General features: G+C 37.3%; 1 protein-coding gene across 1 annotated transcript in view; it reads right to left on the bottom strand.

Moving 5' to 3' along the window:
• SIGLEC1 (sialic acid binding Ig like lectin 1) overlaps window positions 1-12,299 on the bottom strand; it is a 220,220-nt gene that overhangs the window by 126,470 nt on the left and 81,451 nt on the right. The window contains exon 6 of the mRNA XM_053704329.1: window positions 4,888-5,142. Within this exon, the coding sequence (XP_053560304.1) occupies window positions 4,888-5,142 (255 nt within the window). The remainder of the gene's footprint in view (window positions 1-4,887; window positions 5,143-12,299) is intronic.

Raw genomic sequence — 12,299 nt, 5'->3', positions numbered from 1 at the left:
TATATATGTGTGGATGGAAAAGAGAAAATCAAAAAGGGCGCACAGCTAGTCACTAGAATAAAAATTGACTATTAGTAAAGTAGGTATGTTGTTTTCAGACCTATGTGGTTATAGTAACAGGATAATAAAAATAATAATAATAATAATGTCCTTGGATTGTTATTGTATTCTAAAGAGTTCAGTAATGTGCTTTAGAATATTCGACACTTCTTTGTCTGAGGTGAGTGGATTTGTGCTTACTAGAGGTAACCTCAATCATATGAGGTAAGTTGTAGACTTGTCTGGGTTAGAGATGTTTCTTTGGCTCTTGTCCAGTCGATTTTGCTTTGTTCTTTGCTGTAGGAATCTTTCCTTTGTTGAAACCCTTGGGATCTTTGTTTCCAGGTGGCTCCTGGCAGCAGTATGTTGTTTTGAATGAAAATCTTGGACTCTCTTGTATCGTTTGTTGAAAGGCAATTGAAAATCCTGGACTCTCTTTTTCCTCTTGGTGATGAGAATCTGGGTTGTCTCAGGTGTTCATATCTATTGAGATGGAATAAGAAAAGAAAACAAGAACATAGTGTGATAACGTTTAAATAAAAAAGCTCTTTTTAATTAGAACTAAGTAAATGTGCTTACATCAAATGCCCTCAATCAGAGTATGAGGTAAGTAATAGACATTGATTAAGTATTTCGATCTCCTGGTCAGTGCTCTGGTTGGCTGCAGTACAAAGATTGCCCAATGCAGTATTTGAATTTAAAATACAGTTCAGCCTGCTTGTGGGACACTAATGGCTGTATGCTTAATGTGGTTCTTTTAAACAGCTTAACCTGCTGGCCGTAATTTGTGGTCAATAAGACCAATACGTTTATAATGCTGTTAGGCTAAAACGCCTCTGTTGGCAGTTGGTAAGTTCAAATTGTGCGTGTAATATGCTCACAGAGGCATATGTATAAGGAAGGGTACAGTCGCTCAACAAGTCCTGTTACCCGTTGTGTTAAATATGATGCCGTGCCGCAATGTAGCAAAAGGATGTCCGCCCACCTTAAGATAATCCTTACGCGTTTCGAAGTGATCAGTCACTTCTTCATCAGAGGTAAAAAGTGGAATGGACAGAAGTCGGCATCATGAGAATATAAAGGTCTGTGGTGGGCGTGTTTGTTCCTAATTGTCCAATTGCGGCTAAGTTGTAGTGACGTCAGTTGTGTTAGCGTATCGGTTGTCATAGTGACCATGCTTTGTTGACTTCTGGGAGTTGGTCGTCAGTGTCTGCTGGGTCCTATAGTCTCTCCTACAAATTGGTTATCCACAAACACTAAAGGTTTTTTTAAGTGCAACAGGGCCAATTGCAAGAGCTGCGAACATGCTTATGAAAGCAAAAAAGCAACAAAAATAATTCAATCAAAAACTTTTCCATCAAAAAAATGTGAAATAAATACCCTCACTAACTGTAAAAGCACTTACGTGGTATATCTATTGGAGTGCACTTGCAATCTACAATATATTGGGCGTACCAAACGCCCATACAAGAAAAGACTGCTTGAACATCTGAAAAACATAGAGGCAGGCTACAAGGGCCATAGTGTCTCGAGACACTTCAAAAAAATTCACAATAAAGATCCAAAAGCACTCAGAGGCACAATATTAGAACAAATTCAGATACCACGCAGAGGAGGAGACAGGTTCCTTAAGCTTCGCCAGAGAGAAACTTTCTGGATTCACTATATGGGCACAATGAGCCCTATGGGATTAAATGAAGATATAGATCTGGCAGCATTTTTATAGAAATCTCTTAAAAATCAGTCAAAAAAATCAGCAATTTATGTTTAGCCATAAAAACAGATAAATAATAGGTATCAAACTTACATCTGGATTACCAGCAAATCAAAAAAATTCAAGGCTAATACACTTTCCACCACTTCCCATACCTCCACCTTTATCTAAAATTCATAATCAAAAAACGTCCAAGAAAAATATACAGAATAAAATTGTTTAAATCCAAACACCACACCATAAACATTATATTACGTTTTCATTATTTCTTTCCGTTCGCCTTAAATACTATAAAAATAAGAGAAAAGATTGTTTTACTATTTAGGACTTTAAGCAAACGTTCCAGTAAAAATAGTACGATATACTCAGAATAGGAGAGACTATAGGACCCAGCAGACACTGACGACCAACTCCCAGAAGTCAACAAAGCATGGTCACTATGACAACCGATACGCTAACACAACTGACGTCACTACAACTTAGCCGCAATTGGACAATTAGGAACAAACACGCCCACCACAGACCTTTATATTCTCATGATGCCGACTTCTGTCCATTCCACTTTTTACCTCTGATGAAGAAGTGACTGATCACTTCGAAACGCGTAAGGATTATCTTAAGGTGGGCGGACATCCTTTTGCTACATTGCGGCACGGCATCATATTTAACACAACGGGTAACAGGACTTGTTGAGCGACTGTACCCTTCCTTATACATATGCCTCTGTGAGCATATTACATGCACAATTTGAACTTACCAACTGCCAACAGAGGCGTTTTAGCCTAACAGCATTATAAACGTATTGGTCTTATTGACCACAAATTACGGCCAGCAGGTTAAGCTGTTTAAAAGAACCACATTAAGCATACAGCCATTAGTGTCCCACAAGCAGGCTGAACTGTATTTTAAATTCAAATACTGCATTGGGCAATCTTTGTACTGCAGCCAACCAGAGCACTGACCAGGAGATCGAAATACTTAATCAATGTCTATTACTTACCTCATACTCTGATTGAGGGCATTTGATGTAAGCACATTTACTTAGTTCTAATTAAAAAGAGCTTTTTTATTTAAACGTTATCACACTATGTTCTTGTTTTCTTTTCTTATTCCATCTCAATCGATATGAACACCTGAGACAACCCAGATTCTCATCACCAAGAGGAAAAAGAGAGTCCAGGATTTTCCATTGCCTTTCAACAAACGATACAAGAGAGTCCAAGATTTTCATTCAAAACAACATACTGCTGCCAGGAGCCACCTGGAAACAAAGATCCCAAGGGTTTCAACAAAGGAAAGATTCCTACAGCAAAGAACAAAGCAAAATCGACTGGACAAGAGCCAAAGAAACATCTCTAACCCAGACAAGTCTACAACTTACCTCATATGATTGAGGTTACCTCTAGTAAGCACAAATCCACTCACCTCAGACAAAGAAGTGTCGAATATTCTAAAGCACATTACTGAACTCTTTAGAATACAATAACAATCCAAGGACATTATTATTATTATTATTTTTATTATCCTGTTACTATAACCACATAGGTCTGAAAACAACATACCTACTTTACTAATAGTCAATTTTTATTCTAGTGACTAGCTGTGCGCCCTTTTTGATTTTCTCTTTTCCATCCACATTCCTAACAGTGACACGGGTACACTGTATCAGAGGCAGCACGCACATATATCACTATTACTACTATTGTTGCAAAAATAGCCATTAGTCACCAAGTGTTAGAGTTTTTAGCGCAGGTGCCCCTCCTTTTTCTAACATATATATATATATATATATATATATATATATATATATTAATATAAGGGGCAAATTAATAACATCTCAAACCAAACCAGTCAAAATAGGGAGAGGGATCAATTCAAACAGACCTCTCACCACAAAACAAACTGGATAATCTCAGAACAGCCAAGATTGAGTTGCATACATATACATAGGATGGAATACTAGAAGAATTTAGGGTAATGACAAGGAAGGGCATGTGATGAACCTTGTTGATGTGGGCAATAAATATGAGAACATTCTAGAACATGGTATAAAGGGTCATGGGAATCAAAATGAAACTGTCATTATTTAGATTGGAATTTTTTTTTTATTTGTAAACTCTACCTCAATCAATTTGGTAGAAAGATAATTTATGGAGGTCCATTATGTGTCAGGGTAATCTGTTTTTTTTGTTTGGGTTTGTAGGGCAGAACTCCACAAATGGCCAGTTTAGAAGCTCTGTCTGCTGATTTTTTTTTAATTCTTGTTAATAAATCTGCCTGTTTCACAAACTGAAGCAAGTTGCTTTTATAATAAATATTTTATCCTTTGAGGAATTGTTTCTCTCTATCCAGGATGGAGCTTTGTTTCCATCGATACATTGTAGTGTTTTTTTTTCCACTGGGGTGCAATTCGAGGTGTGGGGCAGTGGGATTATCAAAGGGGCGCATATAATCACTAGAGGGGCAAAGGAGCGCTGGGATTACCATAGCTGGCACTAGTAGACAAGGAGTGGAAAAATATGCTAGTGGGGCCCTCCAACAGCTTTCTTGTTCTTTTATTTGATGTTTCATTGCTCTTTGCTTTTAAGCCTTTTTATTTTATGATACTTCAGGTTTATCAGCAATTCATACTCTCTCTGATTGCGACAGATTGCAGCCACTTGTATGGAAGACTTGTATTCTTTGTTTCACCAGTGCTGGAATAAGCACTTGTACGTATATATATTATATGCAATCTGTAGAGGGAGATTTAGAGTGTGCCATCTCCATTCACTGATAAACTCTATGGTAAATTAAGCTCTTTAGCTAGAAGCACTGTTTAATAAAGAAGACTGCCTGAATAAAGTGTGAACAAGTAGTAGTAAGTAAACTCAGGGTTGAGGGTGTCCCCTGCTGTCACCCAGCACTGGCCTAGTTTCCTTTGAGGTGGTAAAGTTTGGAAACTGGTTAAAACTGTCTGCTGCAGCTAAAACTCCATCTGTTTCTTTTATAACATTGCTACTCACACTGCTGCCATCATTTCTTAATCTTTGGTTTCAATGTCCTTTTCAAGTCATAGGCTAATTACTCAATATATAAATATTATATTGTTCAATTAAACAATTGCAATTATATCATCTATAGGTTGTACCTACACAGAACAGTTAGTGTGATGGCTGGAGAGGTGTCACTGCCTTTGTCATTCTGTACTTTGCAGATATAATATCCTGTGTCAGAACTGGTAATTTCATTGAATATTATAGTCTTTCCAGACCCTTCCTTCATCCAGATGCCATTCTTGTACCAGTTGTAATGAATGTCCTGAGGAGTTGCCCCAGGAACCTCACACGTCAGTTCCACAGATTGTCCTTCATGGACCTCAGAAGAAGGGTTTACCAGGATTTTAGCAGCTAAAAAAAACCCAGACAAGACATAATTACATGTGAAATCCATAATAAATGCTTATTTGATTTACTGAGGCCCTTTAATTACACATTGTTTTACACAAGTGAATAGCTATATTCAATAATTTAGCTCAAATATAAATATATATTAAAATTATATTTCCAACAATTTCACAATTATTTTTATGAAATAAATCAGCTGCTAAATATAAATAGTTCATATTGTGTGTGACTGGGTATTAATGTATATGTTCAGTACTTTCATTTCTTTCTTGCTGATTATGAAATCAAATTTGTTTTTTGTTTTTCAATTTCAATTCTGTAATTTTAAGCTTTTCACTAGTTTCACTTCCCCCTCCAGTATTGCTTTCTATGCATTTAATGAAAACCCTTAATAAATATATTTTTGCATTTATAAGTGAATCACTAATACAGATAGTGCGATATTTGTGCTCCACTCAGTAATACAAGTTAAGCGCAATGCGAACGCGCAAGAGTGCGCTTCCATAGGCTCCAACAGGAGCCTCGTTCTGATGCCCTCAGACAAGGCAAAAAACCTAGCACAGTGCAGGGGGCAATTCACGGAGAGTTGGGCAAAAATAAATAAATATATATATATGTATATGAATATATACAAATATATTTATGTGTTTATAATGTATGTGTATACAATTATAAACACATAAATATATATGTATATAAGCATATACATATATGTTTTGGGCTAGATTACAAGTGGAGCGATATATTATTGCACTCCCACCAACGAGCGCAATAATTATATAGCCATTACAAGTGGCTAGTTACTCCTACCGTCACCTTGCGGTAGCAATAAGTGCTCAGAAAAAAGGTACATTTTCTAAAAGTGCCTAAAATGCCCTCAAAATAGAGGGCATTGTAGTTTTTTATTTTAAAAAAAAGTCTGGCATTTTTTTTTATAAAAAAAAAACTACACTAGGCAGTTTTGGGGCTTTAAAGTTGGTGGTAGTGGGGTGTTAGAAAAAAAAGACCTTTACATTGCGTTCTATGGGAACTGTGTGTTACCATAAACTGCAAAGTAAATATGTACAATATGTGTATGATTATATATATATATATATATATATTTGTATTATTATTTGTATATACACATATTAGTAATAACAAACAGTCAAAGAGGTTTGTCAATAATAAAATCCAAGGTTTATTTCCAACATCGTTAAAACAGGGGTACTGCAACCCTTGGAAACATACACACGTGTGGTGTAGCACTGGGTGGCTTACGCGTTTCAGCTTGCACAGTCATAGTTATAGGCATCTATTTATCAAGCCGTCAACCGCAAATACGCTGGAATTCCGCAGCGTATTTGTGGCGAGCCTGATTCACCTTAGTTATCAAACCCCACAAACCTGTAAAAGTAGAATTTAATGACGTAACATACGATCCGCCAGACTCAGTCCGACACAGATTGATGCTTACGTCACTACAGATGTTCCGAACGCAAGTTATCAAATAACTACCAGATACGCTCGCCACTATTCCGGCCCAGCGTACCTGGTTTTCAATCCGCCGCCTCCAATGGGAGTCAGAAAGCAGCGAAAGCTTATGTTCGCTGCTGCCCGATATCCCATTGATTCCTATGAGAATGTTTACACCTAACACCCTAACATGTACCCCGAGTCGAAACACCCCTAATCTGCCGCTCCCTACACCGCCGCCACCTACATTATACTTATTAACCCCTAATCTGCCATCCCTACACCGCCGCCACCTAAATACACTTGTTAACCCCTAAACCGCCACTCCCGGAGCCCACCTCCACCTACATTATACTTATTAACCCCTAATCTGTCGCCCCCTACACCGCCGCCACCTACCTACATTTATTAACCCCTAATCTGCTGCCACCACTATATTAAATGTATTAACCCCTAAACCTAAGTCTAACCCTAACACCCCCTAACTTAAATATAATTTAAATAAATCTAAATAAATATTCCTATCATTAAATAAATTATTCCTATTGAAAACTAAATACCTATAAAATAAACCCTAAGATAGCTACAATATAACTTAGGGTTTATTTTTATTTTACAGGCAACTTTGCATTTATTTTAACTAGGTACAATAGTTATTAAATAGTTATTAACTATTTAATAACTTCCTAGTTAAAATAAATACAAAAGTACCTGTAAAATAAAACCTAACCTAGGTTACAATTTCACTTAACACTACACTATAATTAAATAAATTCCCTAAACTAAATACAATTAAATACAATTAAAAAAAAATATCTAAAGTACAAAAAACCCTTAACTAAATTACAGAAAATAATAAAATAATTACAAGATTTTTAAACTAATTACACCTAATCTAATCCCCCTAACAAAATAAAAAATCCCCCCAAAATAAAAAAAGCCCTACTCTACACTAAATTACAAATAGCCCTTAAAAGGGTCTTTTGCGGGGCATTGCCCCAAAGTAATCAGCTCTTTTACCTGTAAAAAAAAATTACAACCCCCCCAACATTAAAACCCACCACCCACACAACCAACCCTACTCTAAAACCCACCCAATTCCCCCTTAAAAAAACCTAACACTAACCCCTTGAAGATCACCCTACCTTGAGAAGTCTTCACCCAACCGGGCAGAAGTCCTCAACAAATCCGGCAGAAGTGGTCCTCCAGACAGGCAGAAGTGGTCCTCCAGATGGGCAGAAGTCTTCATCCAGACGGCATCTTCTATCTTCATCCATCCGGCGCGGAGCAGCTCCATCTTCAAGACATCCGACGCGGAGCATCCTCTTCTGACGACGGTGACTGAAGATTGAAGTTCAATCCTATTGGCTGATTGCATCAGCCAATAGGATTTAGAAACATAGAAACATAGAATTTGACGGTAGATAAGAACCAAAAAGGCCCATCAAGTCTACTCATATTACATGTTACTTTTTCCTTAGGATAGCCTTATGCATGTCCCAGGCATTTTTAAATTCCTTTACAGTCTTTGTGTTTACTACCTCAAATGGAAGTTTATTCCATGAATCCACCACCCTTTCTGTAAAAAAATGCTTCCTCAAATTTCTCCTGAATCTACTACCCTCTAACTTTAGATTGTGACCCCTTGTTTTGGCATTTATTTTTTTGTGAAAAATGCTTTCAGCTTCTATTTTATAAAGTCCCTTCATATATTTGAAGGTTTCTATCATGTCACCTCTTTCCCTTCTATCCTCTAAACTATACATATTTAGATCATAGAGTCTTTCTTTGTACATTTTATATTTTAGACCATGTACCATTTTAGTAGCCCTGCTTTGGACAGCTTCTAGTTTATTTATATCTTTCTGAAGATATGGTCTCCAGAACTGTACACAGTATTCCATATTTGGTCTAACTAATGATCTGTAAAGTGGCATAAGAACCTTGCTATTTCTGCTACTAAAACCTCTTCCAATGCAACCAAGCATTTGACTGGCCTTTTTTCCTACCTTAATTCCGATTGGCTGATAGAATCCTATCAGCCAATCAGAATTGAAGGGACGACATCTTGGATGACGTCACTTAAAGGAACCTTCATTTTTCAGTCGCCATTGTCAGAAGAGGATGCTCCGCGCCGGATGTCTTGAAGATGGAGCTGCTCCACGCCGGATGGATGAAGATAGAAGATGTCACCTGGATGAAGACTTCTGCCGGTCTGGAGGACCACTTCTGCCCGTTTGGAGGACCACTTCTGCCTGCTTCATTGAGGACTTCGGCCCGGTTGGGTGAAGACTTCTCAAGGTAGGGTGATCTTCAAGGGGATAGTGTTAGGCTTTTTAAACGGGGGATTGGGTGGGTTTTAGAGTAGGGGGTTGGTTGTGTGGGTGGTGGGTTTTAATGTTGGGGGGTTTGTAATTTTTTTTACAGGTAAAAGAGCTGATTACTTTGAGGCAATGCCTCACAAAAGGCCATTTTAAGGGCTATTCGTAATTTAGTGTAGTGTAGGGGTTTTTTTTTGTTTTGGGGGGGATTTTTTATTTTGTTAGGGGGATTAGATTAGGTGTAATTAGCTTAAAAATCTTGTAATTATTTTATTATTTTCTGTAATTTAGTGGGGGGTTTTTGTATTTTAGATAAATGTTTTTAATTGTATTTAATTGTATTTAGTTTAGGGAATTTATTTAATTATAGTGTAGTGTTAGGTGTAATTGTAACTTAGGTTAGGTTTTATTTTACAGGTACTTTTGTATTTATTTTAACTAAGTAGCTAGTAAATAGTTAATAACTATTTACTAACTATTGTGCCTAGTTAAAATAAATACAAAGGTGCCTGTAAATTAAAAATAAACCCTAAACTAGCTACAATGTAACTATTTTGTACTATATTGTAGCTATCTTAGGGTTTATTTTATAGGTAAGTATTTAGTTTTCAATAGGAATAATTTATTTAATGATAGTAATATTTATTTAGATTTATTTAAATTATATTAAAGTTAGGGTGTGTTAGGGTTAGGGTTAGACTTAAGTTTAGGGGTTAATAAATTTAATATAGTGGTGGCGACGTTGGGGGCGGCAGATTAGGGGTTAATAAATGTAGGTAATTGGCGGCAATGTGGGGGGGGCAGATTAGGGGTTAATAAATATAATGTAGGTGGCGGCTGTGTAGGGGGGGGCAGATTAGGGGTTAATTAATATAATGTGTGTGGCAGCAGTGTAGGGGGCGGCAGATTAGGGGTTAATAAGTATAATTTAAGTTGTGGTGGGATCCGGGAGCGGCGGTTTAGGGGTTAATAATTGTATTTAGTTGCGGCGGAGTCCAGGAGCGGCGGTTTAGGGGTTAATAATTGTATTTAGTTGCGGCGGCGGCGTTATAGGGGGTAAACAGTATAGTATAGTGTGGGTGTTTAGTGACAGGGTACCAAGAAAGCTGTGAAAAAGCCGAAGAGCAGCGAGATCGATGACTGTTAGTTAACAACAGTCAGCTGCTCATCTCCCCGTACTTGGTGTGTGGCTTTTTGACAGCTTTTTTGATAATTTTGGAGAATGTATTCAGGTCCACGGCAGCGATGTTAGGCGATCTTAGGCGAGCGTATTGGTGCCGGCGAACGCAAGTCAGTTGACGCTTTGATAAATAGATGCTATAGCCTATAGTGCTTAAACTCATACAGGTTTAAAATGGATATACAGGTTCAGGATTGGATAAAAGAAACAACGCCCACAGGGGTATGAACCTATAATCTAATACATTCTTTGCCTATAGCCCTCACAGCCGAAACCTAATACTCTAACAGCAGGTAAAATTGTAACAGAACAAATGGAAAAATATAACAGAAATAGATAAGTGAATGAACATTCCTATTCTGCACATAACATATGCTCACAATCGTGCTGTCTTATAACAGATATAGATAAGTCACTGATATTAGTGATACATATGGCATAAGGATCCGCCATAAATATGTATTAATTCTACACTAGCAAGATAAGTCTCCAAGTGCAACATACATGCATAGAAATAAATCTCCCATACTTTAGAAAGAAAGTTTTCCAATAAGGAAACAGATAATCACAGTGATTCATCCGTATCTCCTGCTAAAGGGGAAGACACATTATAATATGCGATATGTACTAGGAAGGTATTTTACAGATAAAAAGAAGGTAACAAAGAATACGTAAACCACAAAAGCACATAACTAGAATATGATCATGCTAAGTAGAACACATTAAACAGGGATCCCCATCTGACTTAAAAAAGATCCGTTTGGATATGGATGCTAAACGTAATAGTATGTGATGCTCATCTAACCAGTGCAGAGGAGAACATATAAGTGCACATAATACTTATTGATGGAGTGTCATCCTATGAAACGCTGTCTGCATCCTATATTCTTTTGTCAACAACTACTATTCAAAAAGGAAACAATAATAATGTTAACTCTAATTGCACTAATGGGTCCTAGGGTGAGCATCCCATGGGTGCCTATGCAAAGAGATACAATAAAATTAATATAAATAAAGATAAAAATACTAGTGGATGGTTATACACTGTAAGATATTAAGGCCTAGATTTGGAGTTCGGCGGTAAAAGGGCTGTTAACGCTCCGCGGGCTTTTTTCTGGCCGCACCATAAATTTAACTCTGGTATCGAGAGTTAAAACAAATGCTGCGTTAGGCTCCAAAAAAGGAGCGTAGGGCATTTTTACCGCAAATGCAACTCTCGATACCAGAGTTGCTTACGGACGCGGCCGGCCTCAAAAACGTGCTCGTGCACGATTCTCCCATAGGAAACAATGGGACTGTTTGAGCTGAAAAAAAACCTAACACCTGCAAAAAAGCAGCGTTCAGCTCCTAACGCAGCCCCATTGTTTCCTATGGGGAAACACTTCCTACGTCTGCACCTAACACCCTAACATTAACCCCAAGTCTAAACACCCCTAACCTTACACTTATTAACCCCTAATCTTCCGCCCCCGCTATCGCTGACCCCTGCATTACAGTTTTAACCCCTAATCTTCCGCTCCGTAAACCGCCGCAACCTACGTTATCCCTATGTACCCCTAATCTGCTGCCCTAACATCGCCGACCCCTATGTTATATTTATTAACCCCTAATCTGCCCCCCACAACGTCGCCTCCACCTGCCTACACTTATTAACCCCTAATCTGCCGAGCGGACCTGAGCGCTACTATAATAAAGTTATTAACCCCTAATCCGTCTCACTAACCCTATCATAAATAGTATTAACCCCTAATCTGCCCTCCCTAACATCGCCGACACCTACCTTCAATTATTAACCCCTAATCTTCCGATCGGAGCTCACCGCTATTCTAATAAATGTATTAACCCCTAAAGCTAAGTCTAACCCTAACACTAACACCCCCCTAACTTAAATATAATTTACATATAACGAAATAAATTAACTCTTATTAAATAAATGATTCCTATTTAAAGCTAAATACTTACCTATAAAATAAACCCTAATATAGCTACAATATAAATTATAATTATATTTTAGCTATTTTAGGATTAATATTTATTTTACAGGCAACTTGGTATTTATTTTAACCAGGTACAATAGCTATTAAATAGTTAAGAACTATTTAATAGCTACCTAGTTAAAATAATAACAAAATTACCTGTAAAATAAATCCTAACCTAAGATATAATTAAACCTAACACTACCCTATCAATAAAATAATTAAATA

The sequence above is a fragment of the Bombina bombina genome, chromosome 2 (genome assembly GCF_027579735.1).
Source record: "Bombina bombina isolate aBomBom1 chromosome 2, aBomBom1.pri, whole genome shotgun sequence".
Taxonomy (NCBI): domain Eukaryota; kingdom Metazoa; phylum Chordata; class Amphibia; order Anura; family Bombinatoridae; genus Bombina; species Bombina bombina.
This window is presented reverse-complemented; position numbering and strand designations above follow the sequence as displayed.